Source organism: Vipera ursinii, assembly GCF_947247035.1.
Source record: "Vipera ursinii genome assembly, chromosome: 3".
NCBI lineage: Eukaryota > Metazoa > Chordata > Lepidosauria > Squamata > Viperidae > Vipera > Vipera ursinii.
Genome location: NC_139516.1, coordinates 206836292 through 206850036, shown reverse-complemented (window position 1 = coordinate 206850036; position 13745 = coordinate 206836292). Strand labels below are relative to the sequence as shown.

Here is a 13745-nt window from a genome sequence, read left to right as displayed (position 1 = left end):
CCGTCTTCTTGTTGCAACCTCTGAGATATTGGAACACTGCTATCATGTCACCTTAGTCCTTCTTTTCATTAAATTAAACATATCCAATTCCTGTATTGACCACAAGAAACCGTTTTTTGTATGAAATTTGAAGACTTTAGGAAGCTCTCATAACTTCCTGAATCTTGCTACTTAGATGAATATGACTATTGTGAAAATAATTTTACGAATGGAACACATGGTAGCTAAAGAGAAAAACAAAACAAAACTTGGCATCTATGTATAAGATAAAGGTTCCCCCGCACATGCGTGCTAGTCGTTTCCGATTCTAGGGGCCGGTGCTCATCTCCGTTTCAAAGCCAAAGAGCCAGCGCTTGTCTGAGGATGTCTCCGTGGTCATTTGGCCGGCATGACTAGACGCCAAAGGCGCACGGAACGCTGTTACCTTCCCACCGTAGTGGTCCCTATTTTTCCACTTGCATTTTTACGTGCTTTCGAACTGCTAGGTTGGCAGAAGCTGGGACGAGTAATAGGCGCTCACTCTGTTATGCGGCACTCGGGATTCGACCCGCCAAACTGCCGACCTTCTGATCGACAAGCTCAGCGTCCTAACCCACTGAGCCACCGCGTCCCTATTGTTTCTTATAGATTATTGCAAATCACCTGTTCAGTAACTAACGTCTGAAATAGCATGTAGATGGTATGTAGATGGTTTAGCTTTAATGTATAACAAGCTCAGCATCCTAACCCACCGAGCCACTGTGTATCTATGTATACTTGAGTGTAATTGCATTGTATGGATGAACAACATATCCTTTGTGAAGCGTTTGATACCCATACGTGGTACCAAGAGAAGAGAATGTTTGTAAGTCAGGTTCATCTATGAGACCCTTGAAGTGATAATGTTACGTAGTTTGGTAATGAAACATCTACAAGAACACCACTGTTCAGAGAGCAACAAGGACCCTATTGTTCTTTTTTTCCTCCCTTTCTTTCTACAGGGTTTACCTGGAAATCCAGGAGAAAGAGGACTGCCAGGAAAACCAGTAGGTCACTGCACAACCTTTCTCTCTTTCTATTCTCTTTTGTTTCATTGGCACGTTTCATTGAGAAATCAACAACTTTGTTCCAAGCAGGTATTTGTACTGCAGTACAGGACGTGAATACCTGAGAAGAAAACCATACCGTGTTGTACAAGGGTGGGCAACTAAGGCTCCTCTGCAACCTGTGGGCTTCAACACCCAGATTTCCTGAGCCAGGAAATTGAATCCCACAGGTTACAAAGGGGCCATAGTTGCCCACCCCTGATGTTGTAGACATCTCTGTCACTCTCTTAACTTACATCAGTGGTACTGGAGCTGCTTCTCCTTTGTGGTCCTTCAAAAAGGCGTTTGATCAATGGGAAGATGATCTTTTACATTTCTACCTTTGACACCAGATTTTCTGAAATGATCTCCATAAGTGATATAGGTGTTTGTTTGTTTTTCTTCTCTTAGGGTTCCCCTCCTCTCCTTAACCCTGATGACATCAGACTGTTAGTTAAGGTAAGTTCTTTCCCCAGGTGTCCAAAGACCTAACACTCGGGGAGCATTAATGTAAACCATCAAAGTCTATAAATGCTAGTAAAATGTATTGTGCATGCAGATTATAAGAAGGAGAGACTCAGTAGAAAATGTAGATCTGCCCAGGATGTTCATGAGAAGAAAAGAAGTGCATTTATTTACTTCTCTTTTTTTTCTCCTCTTGAGTAGTCTTCTTCAAGTCAAGATTAACTTTTGGTAAACATCATGAGCACATTTCTCTCTCTCTCTCTCTCTCTCTCTCTCTCTCTCTCTTTCTCTCTCTCTCTCTGTCTTGTTGTGAGGGGGTAGCAATATAAAAATCATTTGTCATTGTCTTCTTCTGGGACTTTTTTCCCACAGCTTCCCAATCTACTGCACAATCTTGCTAGTCACTACTGATCTTCCATTCTACATTTGGAAGGACCTTTACTGGGTCCAGTGCTGGCTCAAGGACTGATAGAGAGCACTAACTCAACTATGAGAAAGACACCAGAAGAGCTTTCTGAAGTGTATGATGTATGAAATGGTAAAGCATGGCTATAATGTGTCGTGCCACAAGCCCACAGACAGAAACCAAGGCTTCTTCAATTTACATTCAATTCATAATTCACTACAACAAAGTCAAGGTAGACTTGCATTTGAGAAGAACTGTCTGCTGCTTCAATAACACTATGATTCCCCTCTTTAGGATATTTGCACTGATTGTCCCCCTGGACCATCTGGTCTCCCTGGAATGCCAGGACAGAAGGGTGATAAAGGCCTTCAAGGCTCACCCGGGAGTGATGGACCAGTTGGAAAAAGGGTAAGAAAGACTCCAAGCATAAGAGACAGAATAACAGAGTTGAAAGGGACTTTGGAGGCCTTCTAGTGCAACCCTCTGCTCAAGCAGGAGACCCTATACCATTTCAGACAATGGCTGTTCAATTTCTTCTCATAAACCCCCAGTGATGGAGCACCCGCAACTTCTGAAGGGAGGCCGTTCCACTGATTGACTGTTCTAACTGTTAGGAGATTTCTCCTTATTTCCAAGTTGGTTTTCTCCCTGATTAGTTTCCATCTTCTTGTCCTGCCCTCTGGTGCTCTGAAGAATAGGTTGACCCCCCTCTTCTTTGTGGCAGCCCCTCAAATATTGCTATCAGGTCGTCTCTTGTCCTTCTCTAGATTAGAATAGGATTATCTGCAGACTTTGCTGTACTTCCTTGTAGATGTACTCCTACAGGTTAGAGGGAGAAAGAGATTACCTCTGCTAGGATATTGGACAGATTGCCCTTGCATTAATAATAATCATTCTTTGGACACTTCACATTAGTGATTTATTGGGCTGCCTCTGTGACCTCCGTACATTTCTAATGTATGCCCAAGCAATGTCTAGGACAGGGGTAGGCAACCTCGTCTCTTTTAGGACACATGGACTTCAATTCCCAGAATTCCTGAGCCAGCTTGGCTGGCTCAGGAATTCTGGGAGTTGAAGTCCATGAGTCATAAAAGAGCCAAGGTTGCCTACCCCTGGTCTAGGAGATGTTATAAATCACTTAGGCTAGAAGTCCTGCCTGATTCTGTTTAGATGGTATCGAGATCTATGGCAAAATCATCAAACTGGTTCTTCTACAAGGTCCTAAAGTTCAGGCTTTTTCCTCCAAACATTGGGCCAGTCTATGGGGTAAGCCCATATACAGGATAAGACCCTGAATGAGAGATGTATCAATTGGCTTTTGCTGTTTCTGTTATGTGTGCTGTATAATCAGCCAGATGTTCAGACGTGGCATTTTTCCCCCACCTATTGAGTCCTTCCCAAAGACCTGGGATATGCAGATGTGGATGCTTGATGATGTTACACATATTATCCTAGGATGTAAGCTGTTTCAAGTAAAACTGCCTTTTGCAATTGACTGATGATCAATGTGCCAACGCCAATAGTGCTCAAGTGGTGCTCAAGTAATATTGGGATTGCACCTAAGGCATCTATTACTATTGGTGTTACTTGTTTCTGTTATTATTGTTGTTCTTATTATTCTATTAACCTGGTTTTGTTCAGATTTATTTATTGAGGGGTCCTTGCTGCTCTCTGAGCTTGCTTGTTTTCTTGCAGACATTTCATGACCCAACTAGGTAACATCATCAGTGCTAGTAAGGAGTGCTGTTTGCTGTCAGTTTATATAAATCAAAACAAATAAAAATAAATATTCTGGTTTCTTGCCTGTCTGGGTGGGTCAGGGCGTTTTTAGAGATTCTTTGGTTGGGCTATTTACTAATGGCTCTTTGGCAGTTTCTTGATTGGGGTATTGCTTACTTGACTGTTGGTCTGATGTTAACCTTGGAGTTCATCTATGATGATCTGAGTGCTGATTACTGGTGGAGTGGTGCTGGAGTCTTGTTTCTCTTTTCGACTGGTTGATTGTCTCTTTTGCATAGTCTATGGATGTTGTTAATGTCTATGTGTTTAATGATGGCTGATTTGTCAGAGTGCTAGGCTTCTAGAAATTCCCTGGCGTTTTTTGGATTTGCCCTGGTCTAGGATTGTCACATTTTCCCAATTGAAGCTATGGTTAAATCTACCTATATAATTTTCATCATGCCTTTTGACTGCCAGTTGGTGTTCATGGATGCGTTCTGTCAGTTTTCTGCCTGTTTGTCCTACATACTGGTTGTTGAAGTTCTTACTTTATATGCTGTAGGTGACTCCTTTTATATATATATATATTCTGTGGTTGCTGGGTCTATTGGTTTGCTTAGAATGTTTTGAAGGGCTTTAAAAGCCAGTTGGGTGATTTTGGGCCAATCACCAGGAGACTGTGAGTTCTAGACCTGCCTCAGCCAAAGAAGACAATTAAGTGACTTTGGGCCAGTCATTCTCTCTCAACCCAACCCACCTCACAGGGTTGTTCTTGTGGGGACAATAGGAGGAGGGAAGGCTATTAAATATGTTATTCATACAAATAATAAATAATAAATTATCCATCAGTTTAATAAATAAATCAAATTAATATAAATATCAAAGGATCTCATGCAATAAACCCAACAGGAAGAGGGGGGTCTCATCTGCACCAACAAATGGCATGATGAATCTGTGACAGCCCTTCCTTACCAAGCTATAGTAAGTCAGATTCAAAAGTAACATGAATTAATCAAACTCATCATCTAAGGTTATCTCCTTCTTCTATGTTTAAAACAACACAATTTGGTGCCAACTATAGCAAAGGCACTGGGAAATGTGTAGAAAGCTTTGAGTGGAGACCATATGGTATCATCAAATGGTCTGTCCCTATGGGAGGACGGGGTGACCCCATTTATCTGTGTAAGAGAAAGAGGACACAGGTTGGAGCAATGGCATGTGCTTCCCCATTGATTCAACCTGTGCCCTCTTTCTCTTGAGCAGACAAATGGGGTCACCCTGTCCTCCCATAGGCACAGACCATTTGATGGTGCCGGATGTTGCCAGGATACTATAGGAATGAACAATCGAGCTAGGAAACATCTGTTTGTAAACTGTGTTTCTTTCAGGGAGAACCTGGACTCAGAGGTCCCCCTGGATCTCCAGGAGGGGAAGGTCCCAAGGTAAGACGTACATTCTATCTTATATGACTCTTGCTTCCCCTCAAAAATACATATTTGAAAATAACTGACATAAGCAGAGAAGACTCTTTTTACTAATAGAAAAGAACTATTCAAAGGGAAAAGCATTCCAATTTCAAGATCCATCAAACCCTGCTTTCTACATATATATATATATATATATATATATATATATATATATATATATATATATATATATATATATATATATATATTCTAGCATTTAACAGTTGGGATATGTTTGTGTCTCCTATTCCTTTTTTAAAGAAAAGCGACAAGGCTGTTATGTGTGAAACAGTTGCAGGAATGTGACCTCATAGGCACGCTCAAGTTAGCATGAAAGGCAACTTCTTGTCTGAAGAGAATTGACTTTCCAAAACACTTGTTCCTCCAAAGCTGGAGGAAAATTAGATGAGTGGAACATCAGTGGAGTCAGCTTCCGTGCAACATCTGTTTCAAGTAGCTCTTACATCTTTAAAAATAAATTTCCTGAGCCACAACTCTACTGTATAAAGCTAAGAATAAGCCCTAACAATGCACCAGTTAGAGCATTGATGCACAGAACCCTAACCCTAACCTAATGCCCTCCAATTGTATTGGCTCCTCACAAGTCCCAGAAATCAGCACTTCCCCAGTCAGATTGTGCAATTTGAGAGGGCCTTCTTGGAGTCATGGCTTCTGCTCAAGGAGCAGTTGGCAGCGATGGCTAGAGCGGCTTTTTCACAGGTTCATCTTGGGCAGAAATGCTTCCATTCTGGACTGGGCGATCTCATGCCTTAGATACCTCCCACAGTATGTGAGGCTACTATTGTGTAGTGGGTTCTGGAACGCATGGATGACGCCAGGCACAGGAGTACAGCATAACCGTCTTTATTAAGAGGTAGATTGTACTGGGGAAATAGGGGTTACCTGTGCCCTATTTGTACCTGTCCAGGTACACTTCCAGCCAATGGATTTAAACTTGGCTTTCCCGCCGAGAGTCCAGGTACACTTCCAGCCAATAGATTTAAACCTGGCTTTCCCGCTGAAACGTTGCTTCCCGGCCGCAGCAGTTTCGGTCCAGCGCCACCTGGTGGTATCAGTAGAGCTGTTGCTTGCAGTGTTATTAAACCCCATACATAACAGCTACCTTTGAAGATCATTCAGACATTCCTGCTGGTACAGAAGTGAAGCTGGTCCAGAATGCAAAGGTGTGGGCAGTTTGGGGCATCTCTCTATGTGCTCATATAAGAACACTTTTCTATGAACCATGTTGGAAGCTAGAAGGCTTCTGTCTGCTTCACAGTGCTAGTTACCACCTATCAAGCCTTAGATGGCACAAGAACTGCCTATCACCCTTTGTTTTTGCCCAGCCCCATGGTCCATTAAGGAGGGTATGCTCCTAATCTCTTCCATTAAACCAAGTCATCTTATTGGACTTTTTTTTTTAAATTAGGGTTCTAAAGGAGAGGCTGGGGCATCTGGTGAAGCTGGACTGAAGGGTGAACAGGTGAGAGAAAATAAGGAATCAGCATGACTTTTTTTAAAAAAAACCCACTCAGTAACAACAAAATCTCTAACTTGACTCTTCTTCACTTCCCAAAGAAAGTTCTGTGCCCTGCTTTTGAGTTATTGTGCCAAAATATTCATATGCCTTTAGTCTTTAGTCGTCATGAAAGTCGTAGGTTGTATGATAGACATGAAAACTTGGCCATTAAGAGAGACATCTGGTTTTGCATAAGTGATAAAAATGTGAAAGGAAAATTGAAAACATTTAAACAATAATAATTTCCTTTGAAGGTAGCATATAATTTGGTGTGTGTGTGTGTGTGTAAGAGAGAGAGATTACTCCATTACATTTAACTTTTTTGAATTGTTATTAAGCAGCACAATTTATCTGGGAAGATAAATCCTGATGTTATGTGAAAAAAATGGTGATGGGATAGCTGTTGATATTTCTCCTGAGAGTATTAGCAAGCTAAAAATGAAAGGAAATTTTGTTCTATCTCTTTAATGAGTTTCTATTACCCTCAAGATCTAGACATCTGCTTTGCTTGTCTGCCGCAAGAGAGATTTGATCCCAGCAGCTGCCATCCCGTTTAAGTATGCTGTTTATCAATCTCTGCTGCAATAGAGAAAACACTTAAGATGCATCACAACAGCACATGTAGCAAATGCAGCTGCTGCACACAGGTTTACACAGGGTGAGCGCACAGGAGAGAGGAAGATTTGAAACTTCTCTGGAACTCAGAGTTGCTGTTTATAAGTAGGGAGTTTGGCCTAGAGCACATTTTTCAATCTCAACAACTTTAAGATATGTCAACTTCAACTCCCAGAGTTTTTTAGCCAGTTGAAATTAACACATCCTACACTTGGTGAGGTTGAGAAACACTGTTGTAGGATTTCAAATCAACCTTAAGCAACTCAGTCTTATGATATCTAGCAATGTAACCATTCATTGCAAAGATTGTTTGGAGGTAAGAAAAACTTCTAATGTAATTTACCAGTTGGGAGAAGATGGGGCGGATTCTAACTACCAGATTGCAAGAACATGAGCCAGTGTTTAGATGAGGAGACCCAAATTCATTGGTAGCCTCAAACTGCAATGAACAAGGACACACATTCAGTTTCATAGCTACTAAGATTGTTGGCTGAGCAGTACAAAAATAGCCAGGAAAGGACTGAAGCCTGGGAAGCCAGCCACTTGTTAGTCAATAGGAGTGCTAATTTACCACCATCCTACAAGATACTTAGGAGCCAAGGGCACAGCAGCACTAGGAAGCAACCAACAACTTAATAGCTGGCCACCAATACTCCAATTAACAACTGAAAACAACACAACCACAGACACAACATAAATACTATGCACAGAACAGTCCAGCACACATGTAGAGAGAGAGGTTCCCAAGGATGGGCTCCAGCATGAGTCCAGAAGCTTGTGGGATTAAATCTCTGGCCCCAGTGACCAACTTAGTTGGATTCTGCATGATACCTAGTCTCCAAGATACTTGGAAAACTTGGAAAGTGAGTTATTAGAAATAGAATACCATCATACTTCAGAGGAGGAACAATACAACAAAGTTATTTGTCTCTCCATGGTATAATCTCTTCGGTATTTTGTCACCCTCCAAGACCAGGGACAGGAAAATATGACAAATGATTTTTCTTCCACCACCACCCTCCCAAAAAATATTTTCTTTGGAAGCAGTGCCAGGAAAATTTCACTAGCACATAAGTCACCATATTCAGTCATCAGACTCACTGTGAACAAATGGAATTGTGTTCTTGGAGTAATGAACATCCATGTTTATCCTACACGTGATGTCCAGATTTAGCCATGGATGATACTTAAATAGATGCTGTGAACATTGGCTTTGTGCTATGATTAGGAGAGGAAAAATAGCAAAGGGAGATTTTTTCTCACTCTGATAGTTCCCATATTCTTCTATCTCAAGTTGCTTTTCATAAAGAAAGTTGCAAGACTTGATTTCAATGTGAGGTTGAAATTACTGCTTAAATTGAACCAGCTATGTTACATCCTCAAGGAGGTCTCAGTAGCACTTTGTCGTTCCTCAAACCTTTGTTCTTCACACACAACAAAAATAATAATAAGGAAAAAAACAGTATAATTCAGATGTATTGCAGATGCTTATTTTTATTTATGTGCATTTCTGATGCAGATACACACAGAGAAGAGTATTTATTTATTCAGAAACTGGGCTTGCTATGTTCTTAATGGAAAAATAACATGCTGTATTATGTTGAAACTATATTCCTGGGGAAAATAATAAACAGAACTAAGGTTGAATGTAGATGAGATACTTTGCCATTCATACTTTTCTTAAAATAGTGATAGAGCCAAGAACGTGGTTTATAGTCTGGAACCCAAACATTTTGCCTGGTAGATTGTGTGCATACAGAAATGTACACAAAGCCTTGATTCTATTCCCTTTTGGCATAAATAGTATAATGCAGAGTGCAGAAAGCATAAAAAAAATAGCCAATGGAATTAAAGACGTTGGATTTCAATAACAAAAGAAAATATACCCAAACCAATTTATACCAAGACTTTTTCTTATCTTTATCTTCTAATAAACCATTCTTGCTTACACCATGCCCAGAGACTGCTTCCTACATTGCTTTTTAAATAACACAACTCATTTCATTTTATAAAGATGTTATGCACTCTCTTCAGTTATATCTTTCTTAGTCTTCTCCAGTTGACTTTGTCTTTATATATTTATTTTATAATTTAATTCTCATCCATACCTCTGCATGGAGGTAGCCATCTATCTAACATTCAGTACACATTAGTCACAGTGTTAAACACAGACTTCTCTGCATAGGCATGCAATTATGGATTCACCAATGTACCTATTAAGTGTTCACACATGTATTTCTTATATATTTGTCCATCAATACACCAAGAAAACCAAGAGGATATCATATTCCTCCTTAATTTACTAGTTGCACAGTGTCAAAACACCAGTTAAACATTGCATTTATTCTCATTCAAACTTCACTTCCACATATGCTTTTTTCATTATGTTCAGCAACTGTTTTTACAACAAATCTATAATTAGTTCGCATTCATTGTTATCCCATGCTTTCAGTAACTCAAAAACGGTCTCACTTTCATGCTTTCCTCAAGAACCTTCTGAAAAGCAAAATCTAACTGCCATAAAGCTGCATTGCACTCCAATTTGGCTCGCCATCACCTCTTGTGTCTTGTGAATTATAATTCTGCAAGACCCTTTGGCTGGTTTTTTTCCCCCATTCACTCTTGCTATATTTCCTTTGGTGTAATAGCAGTGTTTTGTTAGGTGTCAAGCATAAGTGCAGCCTTTATACACCTATGAAAATCTTACAATAACTCCAGAAGTAAACCACATCCACATTTTGAATGTTTTCACTTATACTTATGGCGTTGTTTGGCGGGGGGGATCATAATGTTTTTTAACATGCTGTAGACTTGCTAACGTTTAACGTAGTGTAGAACATGGAAAGCATGGTTTAGACTTGGTACTGTGCCTTAGTCATACCCATGTTCAATGAAACTTTCCATCCTGATGATAAAGATAAGTCCCATCAGTTTGGACATATTATAGTTAGTATGTCAGAAGTCCAATCATAGCTCAATCTTACCCAAAGCAGGATCTCACTGTTCAGTACAACCTAAAACCCCTATCGAGGTACCATCTTGGAAATCCTGTCCCATTTGTGTTGGAAGCAACCAGATGCTTCTGGGTTGAAAGGATTAACCAGTGACATCACCGTTGCCCAGGGGATGCTGGTGGGGGCTCCTTTCAACATGCCCACCAAAGTGGCACTTATGTATCGACACGTTTGCACACTTTTGAATTGAGCAGAAGCTAGAGCAGGGGTCTTCAAACTTGGCCCTTCCTTTTATGTCTTGTGGACTTCAATTCCCAGAATTCCTCAGCCAGTGTGCTGAGCTTGAAGTTCCCTGAGCTAGAGCGAATGCCAGGAACTCACTCCATTATACAGCAGCATTTGGGTCTCAAACGTGGGCTTGCAAATTGTCAACCCAGTATTCTAACCACATGAGCCACCGTGCTTCCACCTTGAAATTAATGCATGTTACTGTAGCTGTTCTTCAAGAATATGCAGTGTTTGATACACATTTAGGGTGGCAAATTGTTTGCTTGTAACACTTAAGAAGAACATGAACTATACTGTACAAATAATAACATGTATGATAAATATTGTTCTTGTCTGTAGGGTCATCCTGGAATACCTGGCTTCATGGGTCCCCCTGGGAATCCAGGCCCAGCTGTAAGATTTTCATTTACATGTTAATTTTTAACCTTCATCTACTAGAATATAAGGCAAATTGTTTTTGTAAATCTATTTGTGATGATGGTGACAATGATTCAGTAATTTTGATTATTGTTGATTATAATTCAATAATGTTGATGTTATTGATGATGATTCAGTTATTGATGATGATTTCAATAATAATTTTATGAGGTTGTTATTGATGGTAATTCAATAATTTTGTCCCATGGTACCTTGGAGCATTATATAGACTTCTACAGTCTAGATCTCAGAGCTGTAGCAAATATTGTACCATGATAGATGGATTGTCCCTTATAGGTGCTCATCTTATTAAGGTCTGTCCATCTATTGTGGGAAGTCAGCCCCCATGCCCCGAGAAGGAAATATTAAAAGGGCAGAATATTATATTTCCTCAAAGGATCTTAAAGAGGCAGAAAAGCATGGCCAGTTTTTTTAATAGCCCCAACTCTCTCTCCCCCAAGCAGAAACCAGTTCTGTAGAAATGCAGATGTGATAATCCATTCAGGAAGGCTGAAGCCCTCCAGCTAGAATCTCAGGAAGACACCTAAAAACTGCATACCCCACCCAAACTCTAACCCACAGATGCCAAGGGGGCACACTCAGATTCAGTTCAAAGTACATGACACAGGAAATACAAAGCCTCAGACAGGAACAGGAAGCAACCTCAAGAGTCCCAGAGGGTATAAAAACCCACTCCCTACACATGCTCTCTCTCTTTTCTTCCAGAGCCATCTTTCAGTCTGGCTCTCCCCTTCAATAAACTACAACCTTCTTTCTAAAGCAGTCGCCATGTTGTTTATTCCCAGCTTGGACTGGACCCTGATGAAGACTTTTCCTTCCACACTATCATGGTACAATATTCGTTACAGCAAGTACAGAGAGTTTCAGCACTAATGTGCAAAAACTATCTTCAAGCCACATGAGAGAGAGGTTTCTCCAGAGATACAAATTCTGCATCAACTATCAATTATCATGTATGTTTTTTGCAGGGTGGGGCATGATGGTAAATGAAAACTTCAAGGCCATCATATCTAGGATAAAGAATTGCTACATTAAATATATTTTTTTCATTGTTGTTTAGGGAGCAGAGGGCTCCCCGGGACCCATAGGCTCTCCAGGACCTCCAGGAGAAACGGTAAGTTGCTGTTCTGAATAGAATAGAATAGAATAGAATAGAATAGAATAGAATAGAATAGAATAGAATAGAATAGAATAGAATAGAATAGAATAGAATAGAATAGAATAGAATAGAATAGAAAATATGGAACGGAACAGAACAGAACAGGACAGGACAGGACAGGACAGGACAGAACAGAACAGAACAGAACAGAACAGAACAGAACAGAACAGAACAGAACAGAACAGAACAGAATAGAATAGAATAGAATAGAATAGAATAGAATAGAATAGAATAGAATAGAATAGAATAGAATAGAATAGAATACTTTCTTGGCCAAGTGTGGTTGGACACACAAGGAATTTGTTTCTGGTGTGTGAGGTCCCAGTGTACATACAATTAATAGTGGTAATCATGATCATATACAACATGAAAATACATTCATCATAAATTGTGAAATACAACACTTCACCATAAGATGCAACACTTAGAGATAGTCTTAGAGTACTAACTAAGCAAACAACATAAATCATACTAGGGTACAAAAAATATAAATTGTAACATACAAGCAGCAAGTTATAGTCATAAGAAAATAAGGATAAGTAATAGGAAAGATGAGGAGTATCATAGTAATACAGCTTTACTAGTATTTTGACAGTGTTGTAGGAATTTGTTGTTAAGCAGAGTGACAGCATGGGGGGAAAAAACCCTATCCTTATGCCTAGTCTTTCTGGTGTGCAATGCGCTGTAGTGTCATCTTGAGGGAAGAAGTTGATATTCTTCATATTCTAATATTCATTCTGAATATTAGAGAATCCCCACAAAAGGGGCCTCAGAACTTTTAGAACTTTGGAAAAGATCTGAGAGAGTTGAGTCTATGAATGGCTGAGATTATCAACCATCCAGGTCAAAGTTATCCCAAAGCTTCTTTTTTCCAAAAGTCAGCTGCAGTTTTACATCTCATGCAAGAAACGTCTTCAGTTCTTCTTCAGAGAAGCGAAGAAGCTTCTTGGATGAGAAGCAGAACATTTTCAGATTAAAAATCAAGAAAGTCTAGTTGTCTTTTGGGGAGAAAAACACCTTTGGGGTGTCTATGAGTGATGGGTTCCAATGAAGGGGAAAATCTAAAAGCTGAAAGAATGTTTCACTAAGACTCTGAGAGATTTCTTAAGACTTCTGGAGTTTTGCTTTTTTTTTCCTTTCTGAATTGATTGCGGTGGTAAATTTGGGGGGGGGGCAAATGGGAGGGATGAATGGAGTGGGATATTTCTTCCCACAAAGCTATTATAGTTCTTCAGGTGTGTGGGAGAGACAGGATCTAATATAATGATTGTACAAAGCAAGGACTTGATTTCAGGTCTTCCTCATCCAGGCACATTAATGATTCCAATGTAGTATCATGTCTGGGTCTCTTTGACAGGGGAAAGAAGGTCCCCCTGGACCTCAGGGACCCCCAGGATTGCCTGGACTCATGGTGAGTATGAACATTTGCAACTATTGATGGAAGATAAAATTTATAAAATAGGGTCTACTCTGAATTTCAGGGCCCTATAGAAGTATTTTGTCAGAAGAGTAGAAAAACTCAAATCAGAGGGGATGGATCATGGTTCATTTTTAATGCATGATAAACAAAAAAAAAACCCAAAGCATATATTCTTCTAATTATTATTATTATTATTATTATTATTATTATTATTATTATTATTATTATTATT

The 13745-nt window shown here is 39.8% G+C and overlaps 2 protein-coding genes across 2 annotated transcripts in view; one reads left to right on the top strand and one right to left on the bottom strand.

Annotated features, from left to right (window-relative positions):
* Positions 1 to 13745, top strand: part of COL22A1 (collagen type XXII alpha 1 chain) — a gene marked incomplete at both ends in the record, with an annotated part of 168582 nt that overhangs the window by 128916 nt on the left and 25921 nt on the right. Inside the window, 8 exons of the mRNA XM_083358189.1 lie at positions 981 to 1025; positions 1476 to 1523; positions 2230 to 2343; positions 5043 to 5096; positions 6550 to 6603; positions 10836 to 10889; positions 11995 to 12048; positions 13451 to 13504. Coding sequence (XP_083214315.1) covers positions 981 to 1025; positions 1476 to 1523; positions 2230 to 2343; positions 5043 to 5096; positions 6550 to 6603; positions 10836 to 10889; positions 11995 to 12048; positions 13451 to 13504 — 477 coding nt within the window. The remainder of the gene's footprint in view (positions 1 to 980; positions 1026 to 1475; positions 1524 to 2229; positions 2344 to 5042; positions 5097 to 6549; positions 6604 to 10835; positions 10890 to 11994; positions 12049 to 13450; positions 13505 to 13745) is intronic.
* The window catches only part of LOC310638764 (proto-oncogene Mas-like), a 481088-nt gene that overhangs the window by 445336 nt on the left and 22007 nt on the right, over positions 1 to 13745 (bottom strand). The gene's annotated exons all lie outside the window — the stretch shown is intronic.